Below are 18,490 nucleotides of genomic sequence, written 5' to 3' on the forward strand. Positions count from 1 at the left end.
TTTTATTCCTTTAGGAACATGCCGATATAACAAAAAGTGATTTCCCCCTTTCTCTTTCAGGTTCAGTTGTTCCATTCACTCTGGCACTAGTTCATCATCATGCCTCATAGAGGTTACTGGGGCATGGTTGCATATACACAGACATACATCAATCCCCAAAGCAAAAGGATGCAGATATAAACAGGGTTTTAAGATATTCAAAGGGCATTATGTACCAGTATTGTGTGATGAGGCTAATAAAAAGGACTCTGTGGAAAACCCCCTGCTGAGTGATGAAGTTAAACTTACATTTTTTAGTCTCTGCATCTTGATAATTTTGGCAAGTAAGCCATTTGAAGACTTGAAATGGGGGATTTTTAACTCTTCGGGGTGAAAAACTGTTCAAGGTTTTTATTCTGGCTTCTAGCGCAGTGGCACTACAAATGCATCTGTCAGCTTTTTGACATAACGGTAAAGCAACTGCCTGTTAGAACTTTTTTCCCCCCAAAGATCCTTCATCAGCATTCTGAATGACACTTCTAGCATTTCCCTACTGGTGTCTTGAATTTCAGGATTTAAGTTGGAAGGGCAGCCTGTTCTTTGTTGGAGGAACCATTCTGTGAAGCCATGGGTGTGAACTGTGTTTCAGCCAAGTGTCCCGACTGTAACTTTGCCAAGGACACAGTGGCCTCTAATGGATCACTCCCTGACAATTGGAGACTTTTCTGCCTCCTGGTAAATCTGGATTAACCGATTGTCAGAAAAGATCAGGAAACAGAGGTAAAAAAGATGCCTTGCAGTCGAGCAGCTTGGCGAAGGTGTGTGCAGAATTTTAAATACATAAACAGCATCAGTTTCCAATTGGTATTTTACATTTGGGATTGTGTCCATGATATGGGCATGCTTAGAGGTGATTTGAGCCATTTCATTGTTGCTTTCAGCTTGGTTGTGGGATAGAGAAACATTTTCAGACATGGCACCCTCCCACTGGTTTTGCTTTCCAAAGGAGATATGAAGAGCTCACAACCTTTGACCCAGTTTTTTTGCAAGATCACTTTATTCCAGCAAACCTTTAACTGAATCGGGTAGGTCTCCAGCTTCTGTATTGGCCTGTTAGGTGGCTGCTGTTCCTTAAAGATAGCATCGGATTTTATTGATTGATTCATTTCCTTCATTTGTACCCCACCTTTCTACCGAATGGGGACCCAAAGAAGTGTACATGTTTTCTTCTCCTCTGTTTTATCCTCACAAAAACCCTGTAAGGTAGGTTAGGCTGAGAGTGAGCGACTTACCCAAGATCACCCAGCATGCTTCATGGCAGAGCCAGAATTTGAACCTGGGTATTACAGACCCTAATTAGGCACGACCACTGTTCTGCACTGGGCCCCCGGTGTAGAATTTTGTATTCTATTTAAGCTGTGATTTTGTTCATTGTTGACATTTATGGTTGAATTCAATGGGGGATAGGGGCATCCCATTGGGGGTCCATAACTTGGGTCCCCCTAAACCAAACTGCACCAAACTTGGGGAACATCATCAGGACAGTATTCAGAAGATACCCTGAAATTTTTATGCCGATACATTTAAAAATGCGCCCCCTGCAGGCCAAAATGTAAAAAACAGCATTTGTTTCCCCACTCCTATGCATGATGCCTGCTGGGTGACTTTGGGATAGTCCCGGTTCTTTTGGAACTCTCTCAGCCCCATGTGTGTCTGTCGTGGGGAGAGGAAGGGAAAGGTGTTTGTAAGCCCCTTTGAGTCTCCTTACAAGAGAGAAATGGGGACATAAATCCAAACTCTTCTGTTTTGTTTCTGCCCAGGAATGAATGCTACATTTGATTGTTCAGTCACAGCTGATAAAGGTACTCCTGGCCATAACTTCCACTTGCTTATCCCGTAATATGCTTAGGCCCAAGAGCACTCCTAGGCTATGGACCTGTTCCTTCAAGAGGAATTCAATTCCATCCAGAACAGGCGGCATCTTAAATCATGAGTGAGACCTTCCTCTACCGTTAGCACTTAGGTCTTGTTGCGATCAGCCAGAGCTGTCGTCCACTCCAAAACTGTATCTGGGTACAGATTCAGGGTTTCTACAGCCTCCCTGGGATCAGCTGGAAGCACAAGGTAGAGCTGAGTGTTGTCTGCATAGTGGTAATGAGCAAATCTGTGGATGACTCCACCCAGTGTTGCATGCAGATGGTAAAGAGCATAGGGGGCAAAATGCAACCTTGTGGGGTCACACAGGATAAAAAAAGGGGCTGAGCTGCAGCCCTGCAACACTACCTTTAGAAACCTACCTTCCAGGTAGGACTGGAACCACCGCAGGATGATACCTCCCAATCCCAACCCAGAAAGTCAATCCAGAAGGATACCACGATGGATGGCATTGAAAATTCCTGAGATCTTACGAGAGCAGTTTACACCTGAAATAGTATAGTTCTTTTTGTGGGACTTGATGATTCGGAGACCTTACTTGATAGAGCACACTTTTATTTATAGAGTCTAAAATGGGAATGTTTACCTTTGGGTTGGATATGACAAGGTTTTCGGTTGGTGAAATATGGAGAACCAAAAGGCTATGTGGGAGATTGTAGGGCCGGCATGGGCAAAAGGCAAATGAGGTAGGAGTTGTAATAAGGAGGGGAATAGGGTGAGATTTTTATTTATTTATTTATTTATTTATTTATTTATACATACATACATACATACATACATACATACATACATACATACATACATACATACATACATACCCTGGTCTACCCCCAAAGTGTTCAGGGCAGCGTACAGTGGCATTAAGCCTGAAATAATACATAAAAATACAGGAGCAGCAGTGGCGTAGTGGCTAAGAGCAGGTGCACTCTGATCTGGAGGAACCGGGTTTGATTCCCAGCTCTGCCGCTTGAGTTGTGGAGGCTTATCTGGGGAATCCCACACATGCTTATCTGGGGAATCCCACACACGCCAGCTGGGTGACCTTGGGCTAGTCACAGCTTCTCGGAGCTCTCTCAGCCCCACCTACCTCACAGGGTGTTTGTTGTGAGGGGGGAAGGGCAAGGAGATTGTAAGCCCCTTTGAGTCTCCTGCAGGAGAGAAAGGGGGGATATAAATCCAAACTCTTCTTCTTCTTCTTATATTCCGCTCTGCCCCAGCCAAAGGCTGGGATCACGGAGGCTTACACTTAATCAACATATAACATATACAATCAATACACAATTCAATATTCAATACAATCTATAAATAATACAGTTTATAAATAGTACAATAAGCAATGTAAATAATTTAAATCAGAACAATAAATAGTTAACATTTACAAAATATTCAAACTTAAGCACCTTCCCCTTTTCCATTTCAATCTGCAACAGTGGATAAATTTACCCAAACAAATCTATAAATAAACAGGAAATAATAAGAGTTCCCACTAAAACCTACTAGACCTGCTCACCCACCCACCCACCTTAGTGACTTTTCAAATGTAGTATGATTTTAGTGTATTTTATTTAGTGTATTTAGTGTAGTGTACTAGATTGAGTTAAAAAGCTAGCAGGATCCGACCTCTTATTTACAGAGTTACAGAGATAAAGAGAAAGTGCTTATTGATCTTTCATAAAATCTTTGATTTAAAACTGTTTGATACTGCTGAAGTTGGTTGTCAATTACAATAATATTGATGTCAGTTTAAATATAATGCATACAAACCACCAAAACCTTTAAAAATTGGGCAGATTAGAAAACACCAGTGGAGCAACTAGCATAATCAACTCAAAAGACAGCAATTGACTAAAGACTAAAAAGAACAACCAAAGTTTAAAATATAACCCAAGATTTAAAAAAAAGTAGAGAACCAGAACCGCGCATGCAAAACTCCACAATTATCACAAGACTTTTTTCTTTTGCAAGCAGGAGTGACAGCTAAATCAATAGCCCCAAATCATTCTGAGCCTGTTCTCACAACTTGCGCTTTTCTTCACTTTGTTATTGATTCTTTGTTTACATGGCTATCCTTGAAAGCATCAAGGGGCTGCTGACTGAATAACTTTTTAATTTTTTTTAACTACAGCCTGTAAATTGAAAAGCATCGTGTAGTGGTTAAGAGCAGTGGACTCTAATCTGAAGAACCGGGTTTGATTCCCTGCGCCTTCATATGAGCGCCAGAATTCTATCTGGGTGAACTGGATTTGTTTTCCCTGCCCATCCACATGAAGCTTCCTAGGTGATCTTGGGCCAGTCACAGTAATAGCAAGTCTATAGATAAAAATTTATAAAAGATTTCCCAATCTTTTATTGGGGAGCAGCAGTGGCGTTGTGGTTAAGAGTAGGTGTACTCTAATCTGGAGGAACCGGGTTTGATTCCCCACTCTGCCGCTTGAGCTGTGGAGGCTTATCTGGGGAATTCAGATTAGCCTGTGCACTCCCACACACCCCAGCTGGGTGACCTTGGGTTAGTCATAGCTCTACAGAGCTCTCTCAGCCTCACTCACCTCACAGGGTGTTTGTTGTGTGGGAGGAAGGGAAAGGAGTTTGTAAGCCCCTTCGAGTCTCCTTGCAGGAGAGAAAGGGGGATATAAATCCAACTCTTCTTCTTCTTCTTCTTCTTCTTCTTCTTCTTCTTCTTCTTCTTCTTCTTCTTCTTCTTCTTCTTCTTCTTCTTCTTCTTCTTCTTCTTCTTCTTCCTCTTCCTCTTCCTCTTCCTCTTCCTCTTCCTCTTCTTCTAGAAATATGTCCATGTGCAGTTGTTGCCCATATTCCATATGTTCAAATGTTGACAAAGTTGGGAGACCCTCAGTCCAAGGGATTACTGGAGGTGAGCATTTATCTACCCAGTCTTGTATTACAAATATTTTAGCAACGGTAAGGGGCACAGAGGGTCCATTTTCATTGACTATGAGTTAGTCTCCAAGAGACAGGCAAATAATTTAAAAGTTAATAGATATCCTCAAAGATCAATCACTATTCTAATTCAGAATTGATGTGCGTAATTACTTCCTCCCAAACTGACCAAATAACTGGATAGGCCCAAAACATAGGTTTAAGAAATGCATCTGGTAAGTTATAGCGCCAGCGATGAGACACTTTGTTTAGTCCTTCATTAAAAGGTGTCATAGTGTTCAGGATATCCTAAACAAGCAAGCACTTTATTAATTTTCCTTATAAATATTTTACCCTGCCTACCAGCAACTCTAGGGGACTTGCACAGGCTAAAACAATTAAAAACCACAATAAAATATCATAGATAAAATATAACAATTAAAACAGTAATTAAAATAGCATTAAAAGAACTCCAACCCCCATCCCCCAGACCAGCCTCCGTAGAAGGGGTTCACAGAGAGGCTAGCCAAATGCCTGGGTGAAGAGGAAGATCTTTGTCATGTGCTTAAACCCATAAAGAGTGAATTTCCAAGGAGACTATTCCAGAGCCTGGGGGAGAGGGGAGGTACCACCAGGAATGCCTCCCTCTGTGACCTCAGTGCCCAGGCAGGTACATACAGGTGCAGGCACCCCTACAGGTCGGCAGGGCCCAAGCTGTTCAGGGCTTTGTATGTCAACATCAACACCTTGGATTGGGCCCTGGAGTGAACTACCAGCCGGTACAATTCCCTAAGAACTGGCATGATGTGCATCTAACCAGATATGCCAGCTAACAACCTAGCTCAGGGGTAGGGAACCTGCGGCTCTCCAGATGTTCAGGAACTACAATTCCCATCAGCCTCTGTCAGCATGGCCAATTGGCCATGCTGGTAGGGGCTGATGGGAATTGTAGTTCCTGAACATCTGGAGAGCCGCAGGTTCCCTACCCCTGACCTAGCTGCTGCATGCTACATCAGCTTCTGGTCCGTCTTTAAAGGCAGCCCCACAAAGAGCACAATACAGTAGTCTAGACGAGAGGTTACCAGAGCATGTAACACTGTGGCCAGGTCCCCTTAGTCCAAAAGTAGGTGGAGCTGATGAACCAGATGGAACTGCTGAAAAGCTCTTGTGGCCACTTCTGTCACCTGAAGCTCAAAGGACAGCAAAGAATCCAGGAGCACCCCCAGATCTCACTCCCGGTCCTTCTGGGGCAGTACAACCTCATCCAGAACCAAATGCCCCATGATCTTGTGGACTTGGGCACAATAGGGCTATCCACCTCCTTGTTCCATTTAGTTCTGAAACTTTGTGTATTAATCAACATGAAATATTTATAAACAAATATTGTAGGTTTCTAGGAAGTTGTGGGTTTTCCAGGTTGTAGATTTCGTCTGATGCATTGATCCAATGAGAGTTTCCAAGAGTAAGGGAGATTCAGACACTCGTAATGCTTCAGGGCCCTATTTAGAACCAACAGATGCTGCAGTTTTAAATATTGTCATTCAACAGGTTGACTATTAACATCTGGATCTCAACTGAGATTTTAAAAAAATGTTCTGCCATAGTTTGTTAATTGGTCAAAGAAAAAAAAAAGACAAACCCTACCTATCCAAGACTTTCATTAAAAAAAAATTCTTCCCAGTTTTTAAATGTGGTTTGGTCCATAGTGCTAACTTGACTTGTGAAAATGGATGAAATTGATATTGATGTGGCATTGCATATCACAGTTCTCCAACTGCACAAATTCCAAGGGGAACAAAATCCCTTTTAGCATGAATAGACCCTGATGCGTTCTGAATGACTTATGACCAAGACTGGGTTTAACGGTATCTGTTTCAGGATTTTAGATTCATTTCCCTAAAACTGATGTTGTCAAGTGCAGTAAAATAATTGGCTCTCCCCAGCCTTTACTTCCCTTTTTTGTAGTTAGGAATAAGCATCCTTGTTTGATGTAATCAATAAAAATCAAAATAGCTTCTAAAACATTTTTACTCCCTCCCTATAATTGCCTTAATTAAGTTGGATGATATATATATATTTTATAAAGCTCCCTTATGGTAATTAAATGTACTAGTTATAACCGAACAATAAATATTTGATGAGCCCCTTGTAGCACAACAGTGGCTATAATTCTGTGTACATTGTTAAATTGAATTGCTGTCATTTCAATCTGAAGGAGCTGTTTTGTATAATTCAAAACTGGTTTTCATTCCTAGATTATCATCAAAGTGTATTTCAAGTCTTTATATATTTAAAAAATCTTCTTCATGATTTGTATCATAGTTATATGTAGCACTGTATGCACTTCAATAGGAATGAATGATTCTGTAATGTCTACTTGTCCATGTACCCAAGAGTTTGATTTTGATGCCCAGGAATTCTGAAACCTTTTTTCCATCCAGGGCCTTTTATCAAAGCAGAGTATCTTGCAGATTTCATTCTAGTATACAGATATTTGTAAGTTGGCTACAAATTTCACCAAAGCAAATATCCAGAACAGTGTTGAGTTCAGCTGGAATCTAAAATTGAGTTTCTGGCACATTTAAAGTTTGATCTAACATGGACCAATCCCGCGGGTGTGGGGGAGGCGAATCGCCACTTGGATGTGCTGTGGCATTTTGCTGGCATGTCTGTCCCCTCCACCAATATAAGGGATGCTGGTGTCCAGGCATCCCACAGCTCCGCGGTGGTGAAACCTGGAAGTGTGCACTACCATGGAGCTATGCTGCATCCAAATGGATGCTTGTGTGGCGTGCGGGGTGTGGGGGACGGGACATTCCTGGGGAGTAGAGCTGACTGTAGTCAGCTTCTATCTGGACTTTAAGTCAAGGACATTAGGGCCTTGGACATATGCCACCCTTTCGGAAGGCATAATTCCATTTAGCCCTCTGGAAGTCTTTCAGGCACCTGGGGGGTTGTTGTTTTTGTTGCCTCTCCATGCTACCTGAAATCCCTCTGAGGACAGCATGGCAGTGTGACAACGTCTTTGTTCCTGGCCGCGGGGGGGCTTGTGGATTGAGCTGTTAGGCAGCCCCAGGTGATTGGCAGATAGACTCTCTTTTATTTTTCCTCAGGACTGATGGCATTTAATCTATTAATTAAGCCTGTTTATATAGCTAACTTGTATCTATGATGAGTTGGTACCCTGGCTTAGCTTGGATGACTGCCAGGTGGTTAGATGTTCTCCACGCTTTGAATGTGGTTGTATTGCGGGGGGCAGGGGTTATATCTAGAACATAGGTGTCAAACTCACGCCCCTCCAGATGTTATGGACTACAGTTCCCATCATCCCCTGCCATCATGATGCTGGCAGGGGACGATGGGAACTGTAGTCCATAACATCTGGAGGGGTGCAAGTTTGACACCTGTGATCTAGAATGATTTTTTTTTTGCCATCTGTTGTAGTAGCAGCAGGAGTCAGCATACCACAGTAAGCAAATTGAAGATTACAAATGACATCAAATGCTTTCCCTTCATTTAACTAAGCCGGGTGACTTAGTTTGATACCAGTGTCAGCCTGCTGGGAGAGGAGTTGCATGAAGTCTTGCCATTTGGAGATGCCAGAACATTCTAGTTGGCAGATTAAAGCATACGTCTCTTCTGTAGTGCATAGTGCTGGCATCCACAACCGGAGATGGGGCTGCTACCACACCGCCCTGATGCCTCCAAAGGACTTTCAGGTAGCTCAGGGAGGCCAATTTTTTTTTAAAAAATCAACAAACCTCCCCATGGAACTGAATGGACTTATGCCTAAAGTTGGCTCCACCCCCAGGAATGTCCTGTCCCCCCCTCCCCACACTGGGGTCCAATAGGATGCCAACACAGCCTGGAACAGTCTGCGTCCCTTCCAGGTCGGGTGCTGCTGAGGTCTGCGATACCTGCACCCCTTCCAGCTTGCCCGCCCCACTAGCATATTTGCCAAATATGCTGGTGGGTTGGGCAAACGCACCAGCGCACGCTCATGCCAATTCCATTTAACCTTCCCCTTCCCCTCCCCTGTGAACCTTCTTTAGCTGAGGACCTACACAGAAAACTGCTATTTGGTCATACCTATCAATTTACTGTGGTCAAATCAAGACTTGGCAGCGCCATCTGTTTGAAGAAGAAGAAGAGTTTGGATTTATATCCCCCCTTTCTCTCCTGTAGGAGACTCAAAGGGGCTTACAGACTCCTTTCCCTTCCCCCCTCACAACAAACACGCTATAAGGTGGGTGGAGCTGAGAGAGCGCCATAGATCTGTGACTAGCCCAAGGTCACCCAGCTGGCATGTGTTGGAGTGTACAAACTAATCTGTATTCCCCAGATAAGCCTCCACAGCTCAGGCGGCAGAGCAGAAAATCTAACCCGGTTCCTGCAGATTAAAGTACACCTTCACATTGTTTATGCTCCTTTAATTGATTAGTTGAAGATTGTATTGAGAGAGTGTGGTGCAGGCAGTTTACATTTCCTCAAAATGGGCACATTGCTGTGAGGAATATTACGTAAAGCAGGTGAATGGTTCAATGCCCTTAATACCATAGATGCACTTGTACTAATGTAATTCTCCAACCTACTCTTCATGTTGTCGACTCTAAGCAAATCCAAGGATGAACATTTATGTATTTACTTAGGGAATTTGTGCAGTCTTCCCAGGAACCTTCTTGAGGTGGTCCACAAGTAAAAACAGTACCATAAAAACAACATAAATGAACAATATTTGACAATAATAACTAACCCTACATCACTTAGCAATTAAGCTACGGGCATAAAAACAATGTAAAGCAAACCATTGAGCAATCAAAAAAGATTGCTAAAACGTGTCAGACTTGAAGTAATCTCAAGGTGGCAGTATAATAGCATGCAAAGCTTTGTTGTAGTGAACTGGCATTGGGAGGCATTTCAAGACAACCAAGCAAAAAGACATTTGTATGCTGTTGTTATTGGTCATTTGCTCTCTCTGTTATCTGGGCATCCGATGCAGGGGTTGATTTCTGAGGAACGCAGGAGCTCGCACACTGTTGCACGTCATTGAATTGGCTCTTAGGATTTTAACATTTGGACCTACACAGCTGTAAACAATTGTTTGCAGGTCTTTGCATATTCATCTGCACTCATTCTGGCCACTCTGAATTATTGTCTTCTCATTATATTTATTACCTGAATTAATCCCCCGTTGAAGTTTTCAAAATGGCCTTTGGCAAACAGGCCTGGCATCTTCTGACACAAATAGCTTCTGTGCTGACCAGAAAACAAAGACCTCATCGTATATCCAGTCACAATGGAAATGGTGTGTGTGTGTCCCAGTAATTTGCTTTTTGCCATTTTCTGTAATTGTGGTCTCTTTTTTTACCCTCTAATTTGTCCTGCATTCTCTCTTCCTAGCTGACATTCATATTGTCTCCCTCCACAGCTGCGGCAGTGTTGGCAGTAGCTTGTTAATTTTTCTCCCTTTCCTGCGAACAGCTTTCTGCCGCAGATTACAATGTGCTGAACTGCTTTTATCCTAGGTACAGTTGAAATGTCAGCCATTCAGAATCTTTTTTTTAATCACCTGTACGCTCTTGTGATTCATGTGAATTGTGCCTTCTAATGTGTGTTAATTTGTCTTTGTAAGACCGAAGGTTCTCTTTGTTACCGACGTGAGTTAAAAGTTACAAATAAGTTTGCCATTCATGTTGGGAACAGTCTTTGTTACTGGCGGATAATAGAACCCAAATTAGAAACTCTTCCCCCCGCCCTCCTCCTCTTGCCAAAGTGATGGTCCTTCTAGCATATGGGATGTTACAAGATGTACTATGTCTGATTTCCTAAAACAGAACACATTCCAGGATGGCAGCTTTTTAGGGATAGTCCTAGGGCAGTGATGACAAACCTTTTCAAGACCGAGTTCCCAAATTGCAACCCGAAACCCACTTATTTATTGCAAAGTGCCAACTTCAATTTAACCTGAATACTGAGGTTTTAGTTTAGAAAGAACGGTTGGCTCTGAGGCGCACGTTACTTGGGAGTAAGCTTGGTGAAACAACCATGCAACGCTTCGAACGGAAGAATCACGACCCTAGGAGGTCAGAAGCAAGCCCCATTGCCAGCAACCAAGCTTACTCCCAGGTAAAGGATTGTGCGTTAGTTCTTCCCATAAAAATCATTGGGGTTAACAGTGCTATGGCAGCAGCCACCCAGAGCACAGGCACCAGGCCCGCCAGCCGAGTCCTCCCTGCTCACTGCAGTGCACGCACATCGTGCCCAGCGGCCCAGGCCAGCCTAGGTGTGTTTGGGGTGTGTGTGTGATTTTTTGCCCCTCCACGATGAACTCTGTGTGCGCGTGCCCACAGAGAGGGCTCTGAGTGCCACCTCTGGCACGCGTGCCTTAAGTTCGCCACCACTGTCCTAGGGTATGTGATTGGATTCTTGCACTTCCTAGGGCATCAAGCATCAATGCTCTTGTTGAAATGGATCTGTTGCATCGTCCATTTTCTGAAGCTGATGGTAGCCCGTGGCACTTTCTGCTTGGTCCTGTGACAGCTATTACAGCTTTTGTTTAGCTCCAGGGACCAGAAGAGTGGAAAGAACAGGACAGTCACAGAGCTACCATGGTATGTTACCTCATGGATAGTACTTGGAGAAAGAAAAATGGTATCTGTACTAGAGGTGGCATGAGGAGGAAAGTTCATTGAAGGGCATGCCTGAGAGGTACCCATGTCCGTTGTGGTCCTCCTTTTCTTTCTTAAGATACAGCAGTCACTTGTTGCCTGTAGATTCTTTTGTTTGTCTTGGGCTAACTCTCAAGGTAGGAGAAAACATCACACTACATCTTGTCTGGCCTCCAGAAAGACTGTAATGGGACCTTTCCATGTATTCTTTTTTTTTCTCAGCGTTTTGATTCCATTTTGCTATTCCACAGTTTCAAACATGGATCTTCTTCCTGTTACTCTGGTAGCATAGCCTGGCCTGACAGTGTGGGCATCATGGCCTTATGGTGCTGGCAGCGTATTAGTCTTAAGAGCCGTTCAGAATGTTTGTGCTTGTGACTTACAATTAGTTCTGATGCAGTGTTTTTGAGGTCTATTCTAGAAACATGAAACACTTCTGCAGTGATCTCAGATCAACCTCTCAAGAATAGTGGAACCGTTCAGGTTTCCCAATTAAAAGGAAGGAGAGGGGAAAAATACTTCATCGCTGCAATGGAGAAGGGAAGTTAGCTGTCATTTCAAGCAGCAGTAGGTCAAGCAAGATTATTCTTATGGGAACAGAAGTGGGTTATGCTGAACACCTTTGGGTCCTATGAATAGTTCTTAAGTGCCAGTAAACCATGATAAACTTTAATACAAACATGGGATGCTTTAATAAAGGTGGTATACTTGAGACCTTTTACTAAAGAGCGGCAAAAGTGATTTTTAATGATCACAGAAGCTGAAGAACTCAACGTGTGAAACTTTGGAAGAGGATGGCTAGGTAGGCATATCTGTCATCGCAGCTTCAAAAATATCTGACTCATCTGTATGTACAAAGAGAGTATGTACAGTGACTCTTCCAAGTAGTTTTTTTTCCCCTAGAAGTGCCTTTGGCCTCTTTTTGATCGTGTTTGGATTTTAAGCTCTTCATAGGAATTGTACAAAATCTCGAGGCTTTTCTCTGTTAGAAAATTCTTGTTTCTCTGCACTTGTGACAAACCATAGTGCCTCCCCCTCCCTGACTGCACTAATAAAATTCAACAGAACTATTAGTGTTGCCTGAGTGGCCTCAGACCAGGGTTTCCCCTGCATACCCAGTGGAGAGTTGGCCACCTCTTACACTTGACTTATGTTTCCCCCAACTAGGCTCCCTCCAGCCTACTCTCAGACCTCAGTGCCTTCCCATGATATTGATGTCTTGACTACGCTACCACACCAGCTCTCTTGAAGTCTAGCTTTCTCTTGGTCTAGGGCTCTATTCACAGAAGTGAGCTTACTTTGTACCTCAGAAAGTACACAGACCCCATCAACACCGTCAGTCCCCTGTTCTGAGTTCCCTGCTGTCAGGCCCTCTCCATCCTTCTGTTAGGGTTTTGGCTACCAATGCTGCCCAGCCACTTCCTCCACCACTGAACTATCGTGCCTGATTCTGTAGTCATAGGTGTCAAACCCGCGGCCCTCCAGATGTTATGGACTACAGTTCCCATCATCCCCTGCCATCATGATGCTGGCAGGGGACGATGGGAACTGTAGTCCATAACATCTGGAGGGCCGCGAGTTTGACACCTGTGCTGTAGATGTTCTTGGCTGTTGTGCCTTCCTCACTGTCTGCTGCCCAAGCGTCCAGCTCCTCCTTCACTGCTTCACAGACAGCTAGCTGGCCCTTGTGCTGCTGCCCCTATTGTTGGCCCCCTGCAGCTGCTTGCTCCTTGACTTCTACTGTCTCTTCCCCACTACCCATCCCTCCTTCAAACCCTCCAGTGGCTGTTCCAGCTCTGTCCTCCTGCTAGCGGTGACAATTGGCCCCTGGTCTAGGTTTGTTTACTTCTACCTGTGCCACGAGGAGCTCCCAGCTGCTGGCTGGGGCTTATGGGGCTGGTCCACTGACTGCAATTACCGTTAAAATGTATGCCCATTTTTTCATCAGTTGCACATAAATGCTAAGGGGGGGGGGGGGGACAAATCACGAACACCAACAATGAAAATACGTGCAGTTATAAGGTACAATGAAAATATATGACACAAAAAGAATATATCCCGAGAGCCAGCGTGGTGTAGTAATTAAGAGCTGGAGAACCAGGTTTGATTCCCCACTCCTTCACCAGAGTGGCAGAGGCTTATCTGGTGAACCAGATGTGTTTCTGCACTCCTACATTCCTGCTGGGTGACCTTGGGCTAGTCACAGTTCTTCAGAACTCTCTCAGCCCCACCTACCTCACAAGGTGTCTGTTGTGGATAGAGGAAGTGAAAGGAGCTTGTAAGCCGCCTTGAGTCTCCTTACAAGAGAGAAAGGTGGGGTATAATTCCAAAATCATCATCTTCTTTTTCTTCTTCTAGTTCTTAACAAAGTGTAGACTTTAGTTGGTTAGAAACAAGAGAGCAAACCAGTTACCTCTGTGGCTAATGAAGGTAGCATTAAAAGTATTCTTTGGTAGGTTATGGGTTCTTAGCACCCATCTGGATCCGTAGCACTTGGGGAAAATGTCTGGGTTATTTTTGGTAATTTGGACTAATGAAAGACCTGCTATGTCTAAATGTTAATCAGTACTCTTCCTGATGTGATTTTTGATCATGGTTTGCCAAGAAACTTCAAATGCAATCTTGTATTGGGCTTGGCTTGAGCAAGCTGAGAGCTGAACTAGGTGTTCTGGTAATGAGGGGTCTGGCCCCATTGATGCCAATACCATTTTAGAGAAGAATGTGGCCATTCACAAATTCCACAGGGCCCGATTCTGATTGGGACTGTGGAGCAGCAAGATTAGATTATCTTGTCACCCCGCATGTGCCTTTTCGAATACTGAAACAGTTGTTGCCGGGGGGGGAGGGGGGGGGTGTCCGGTTTCACCACTTGAACAGGTACACAGAGGGAAAACAAGATTGCCTAAATCCCACTGCTGTGCACATTGTGGCATTTTTAAATGGTCAAATTCTTCTGCGAAATGACCTTGGGAGCCATGGGTTAGACCACTACAACATCTAGTTTGCCTCTCAGTCATTATCCAGAAAAGACCAACACGGTGCTGAAAGGGGCCCCAGCCATCAGAAGAGAGCACCCGGAACTCCATGTATTCACCATCACCAGCGTGTTTTTCAGATGCCTTTTTAGCATGAATGAATCTGTTTAAACCCCGCTTGTCATGTGCCGCTGTTTATAAAGTTACAAATTCAACTGAAAAGGTCAACGTAGTGTAGAATAAGCTTTTATTATAGGCTTGTGGTTTTCATTTTCTCATGTTCCATCTTCATTATCCGTTCAAGTCATGGATACTTGGATGGAAATTTGGAGGGGAGCAAAGGATCCATTTTGGAAGTTTGTTTCTACCTACAAGTTTAATATCTGAGTAACTGCAAAAACAATTAGAAGTGCTTCAAGCAGAATTGTTTCTGTGTTCTTATTCGTGAAGCCATGAAAGGTAGCAAGATTGAAGACCAGCGTGGGAATAGTAGCTTAACCTTTAAAGAAATTGTGGTGATCTACAGTGCAATCCTAAGCAGAGCTATACTCTGCTTAGTCCATTGAAGTCAGTCGGCTGAGAGGGATGTAACTTTGCTTAGGATGTGCTGGCCAGATTATCAACAGCCAAAGGATTCATAGGCTCTGAGAAATAAGTGATAGGTTAGAGCGGAGGGTGCTTAGTTTACACGGCTGAAGAATGAGATGATACAGACCTGAAATGATAGAATTGGCTGTACCATTTCAGATTGCGGGTGGTGGATTTCAGATTTGAATGTTCCTTTGTATTACAAAACCTCCTTGTAAACAGAAGACAAACATAGCAAGGAGATAGGTTCTACTCCCTCTACTATGTTAATTTGTTAATTACAGACAATTTTTAACACAGGTAAGATTCCAGAATATCATCCTACAACTACAACATGAAGTGGTGAAGTCCTTTATACCATCTCAACTCTTCTAACGCTAGTAAATCAAGTAAATCTAGATCTGTCCCCTTCTTGTCAAAAATAATTCAGCCATAAGATGGGGTTATATTGTGAGATTTATTTTTTTGCTGATAAGATCTCTCTCATGTGTTTTCCTCTGATTGCTAGGTTGGAGGTAGAAATGATGAAGAAGTGTTGGGAGCATCCATTGGTCAGAATTCTATGGATAGGTTTAGAGCGGTCTCTCTGACTGGTGTAGACAAAATTCTTGTTGGCAGGGTACCTGCCCTTCCTGATGAGTGAAGTCACACATAAAGGAAGTCCCAGTCCCTTTTGCTTAAACTGTGATCACCTGCTTAGTGTGGAGATCATTTCAGGTGATGGCCATTTTGTTCTGCAGTAGAAAAGCAAAATTCAAGTCCAGTAGCAGTAGATTAGTGGGAATTTTTTCCTAAAACTTCTTAAGGAGGATATGACCAAGCTACCTCTAAAAAACAAAAAACAAAACCCAAAACCCCAACCCTACCTTTCTTGAGTAAGGTGTTTGAACCTGGTGTAGAACAGCTCTAAGATGATATATCTGTTGACCTGTCTAAGATGATATACCTGGATGATATACCTGTCGACCCATTTTATTCTTCAGACCATGTTCTGGAATGGAGTCATCGTTGGTTGTTGTGATGGATGGTCTTGATTTTCAACTTTCCTTTCTGACCTTTCTGGCATCTATAGGTTTCAATACAGTTGATACATTTTGTTAGACTTCTGAATAGGGTTCAATGGACAGTTCTCTGGCGGCTTTGATTTTCTCCTGCAAAAAATGTGTGCATTTTTGTATTAGCAACTTGAAACAGGAACAAGACTGTTTTGTATATACGGTTGTCAGCATGGTGAAGATTAGGCTTGGAAAAAGATAGGGTGGTTTGGTGGTAGCTTCCCCAGACAAGAAAATGGCTGATTTCTTTTGCATATCCACTGATGAAAACTGGAAGAATTGTCCAACTTGAAGACCTCAAAAGGAGGTCGTTTTCTCTCATTCTTAATGCTTCTGAATTAACTTTGGCCCTCAAACTGTTCGTTCATTTTCCTGAAGCATTGGCCCACCAGGCGGTACTACAGTCTAGTAGATTGGTGGCTCCTAACAAATTGTCTAGCAGGTTGAAGTCCTGATTAAAAACAACAACAATACATGTGGGGTGGATATGTCCAAAGGTGTGGGTGTCTGGTTAATGTGGGTGGTAATATGCTGACTTAGTAGATCTCTGAGTTTCCAGCAGTAGCAGCTTACACAGCTTGTGTTGATTATTTCTTAATTTATTTTAATGACCTAATACTACAGTGTTCAGGTGTTAGGAATTTGCAGTCCGGGCAGAATAAATCAACGTTGTAACCTGTGGAAAGCGCCTGTGAGCTAATGAACAATGTATTTAGTCAGCTTTATTTTTTACATAAGGAGAGTTCAGAAGGAAAAAAAAGTATAAGAAAGAATCCACTGTTGTTGATGCTTTGGTTTCATTAGGTTAGAAGAGTACCCGGATCCAGTGGCCATCTCCACAAGACAGAAGATGGCGATTGGGAGTGGAGTGATGATGAAATGGATGAAAAGAGTGAAGAAGGCAAAGCTGCTTTTTCCCAAGAAAAGGTGATTCTTGGAAAGCTCACAACTATTTATTTCCTCTCGCTTACATCAGTGGCGTAGCACCAAGGGTGCGGGGGGGGGGGGCACATGATGCACCAAGTGCGTGCCGGGGTGAGTGTGTGGCAGGTGCACAGGGGGCATGCGTGCCCCAGGCGCAGTTCCCCCTCGCTAAGGCTCTGATTTACATAAATTGTTTTATTTTGATACCTATTGATATGCAGATGGTAATTACCAATGTTTGCCTTCTAGTCACGAAGAGTAAAGGAGGAGAATGCTGAGGTAAGTAGCTACGTTTACGTTACTCATATGTTGAAGAGAAGGGTAGCTTTGGTGTCTTTCTGAAAGTTCAGTACATTTTATAATTTTATAATAGATGTTTTATCCTTTTACAGAACAGGACCATATTAGCAAATGGTGGACTTATGAAAAGGCTGTCTTAGAAAAAAATGGTGGTAAAGCGTGCAAAGAAATTGGGATATGATCCCGTTATTGCAGAATTTAGAGTACTCTCCATTTTTCTGAATGTCGTCTTTAAGAAGGTTTCTTTTAAAGTGGAACACTTATTCCACCCTTCTTGAAGTACATGAAAAATAATTCACAACCTGCGTATTAACCTATAAAGTACAATGTCAGGCTGATTCTTTTTCTTTTTAACATCAGTTTTTTTCTGAAGTGGAAGTGAGGAAAACAATGTGCCCTGATGAGTGAACTCTAATAGATCTCCTCTGGGAAGGGAATTCCACAGAACCTCTGGGAAGGGAATTCCACAGGGAAATGTTGAAAATGAACTACTTACTAAGAGTTTTAGTGTTTTTAAGCCTTGTGGTTGTAGTTCACAAAATAATTCTTCGTTGATGTCATGACACTTGTATAATAAAACAGTTAAAAATGCTTTCTTTTGACAGATTTCTATGAATTCTGGAAACATCCCTGATCAAATACAAAACCTGTCTCTACAAGGCTCTCAGGTACAAGTGGGGGAGTAAGTCTTTGGACATGTCTTTGGGCCTTGTTACATAATCAGATTGACATAGTGGACTAGATGGACCTAGGCATGGTTTGATAGTGTGTAGGGGTCTTGTTCTAGCTGTCACGTGACCCCCCCGTTTTCTACTTTCCCTACCATTTACCATTCTGACGATTAACCTGTTCATGACGGTATGTGGTATACCATGCAGTTTTCAACATTTCCCAGTTACTTTGCAGATTAACCTTATGAAGTTCAATGTATTGTCGAAGGCTTTCATGGCCGGATTCAACTGGTTGTGGTGGGTTTTCTGGGCTGTGAGGCCGTGGTCTGGTGGATCAACCAAACCACGCCCACACAGCTCGGAAAACCCACCACAAGTTTGTTTGTGTGAAATGACCTTGAGAAAAATGGGCAGTACTGTGGAGGGTACAAACCGTCTCCCTGTTTATCATCTTTCCTTATCCGTTCACTGGCAGACGCTGTTACCATAAGAATTTTTCAGCAATTTATTCTTTAATATAT

The 18,490-nt window shown here is 43.0% G+C and overlaps 1 protein-coding gene across 2 annotated transcripts in view; it reads left to right on the top strand.

The window, feature by feature from the left end:
- STK39 (serine/threonine kinase 39) overlaps nucleotides 1-18,490 on the top strand; it is a 146,574-nt gene that overhangs the window by 82,436 nt on the left and 45,648 nt on the right. For both annotated transcript variants that reach the window (XM_048483595.1, XM_048483596.1), the window contains exons 11-13: nucleotides 16,879-17,001; nucleotides 17,248-17,277; nucleotides 17,904-17,966. In XM_048483595.1, the coding sequence (XP_048339552.1) occupies nucleotides 16,879-17,001; nucleotides 17,248-17,277; nucleotides 17,904-17,966 (216 nt within the window). The remainder of the gene's footprint in view (nucleotides 1-16,878; nucleotides 17,002-17,247; nucleotides 17,278-17,903; nucleotides 17,967-18,490) is intronic.

This window comes from Sphaerodactylus townsendi, linkage group LG02 (genome assembly GCF_021028975.2).
Source record: "Sphaerodactylus townsendi isolate TG3544 linkage group LG02, MPM_Stown_v2.3, whole genome shotgun sequence".
In the NCBI taxonomy this organism is placed as follows: Eukaryota; Metazoa; Chordata; class Lepidosauria; order Squamata; family Sphaerodactylidae; genus Sphaerodactylus; species Sphaerodactylus townsendi.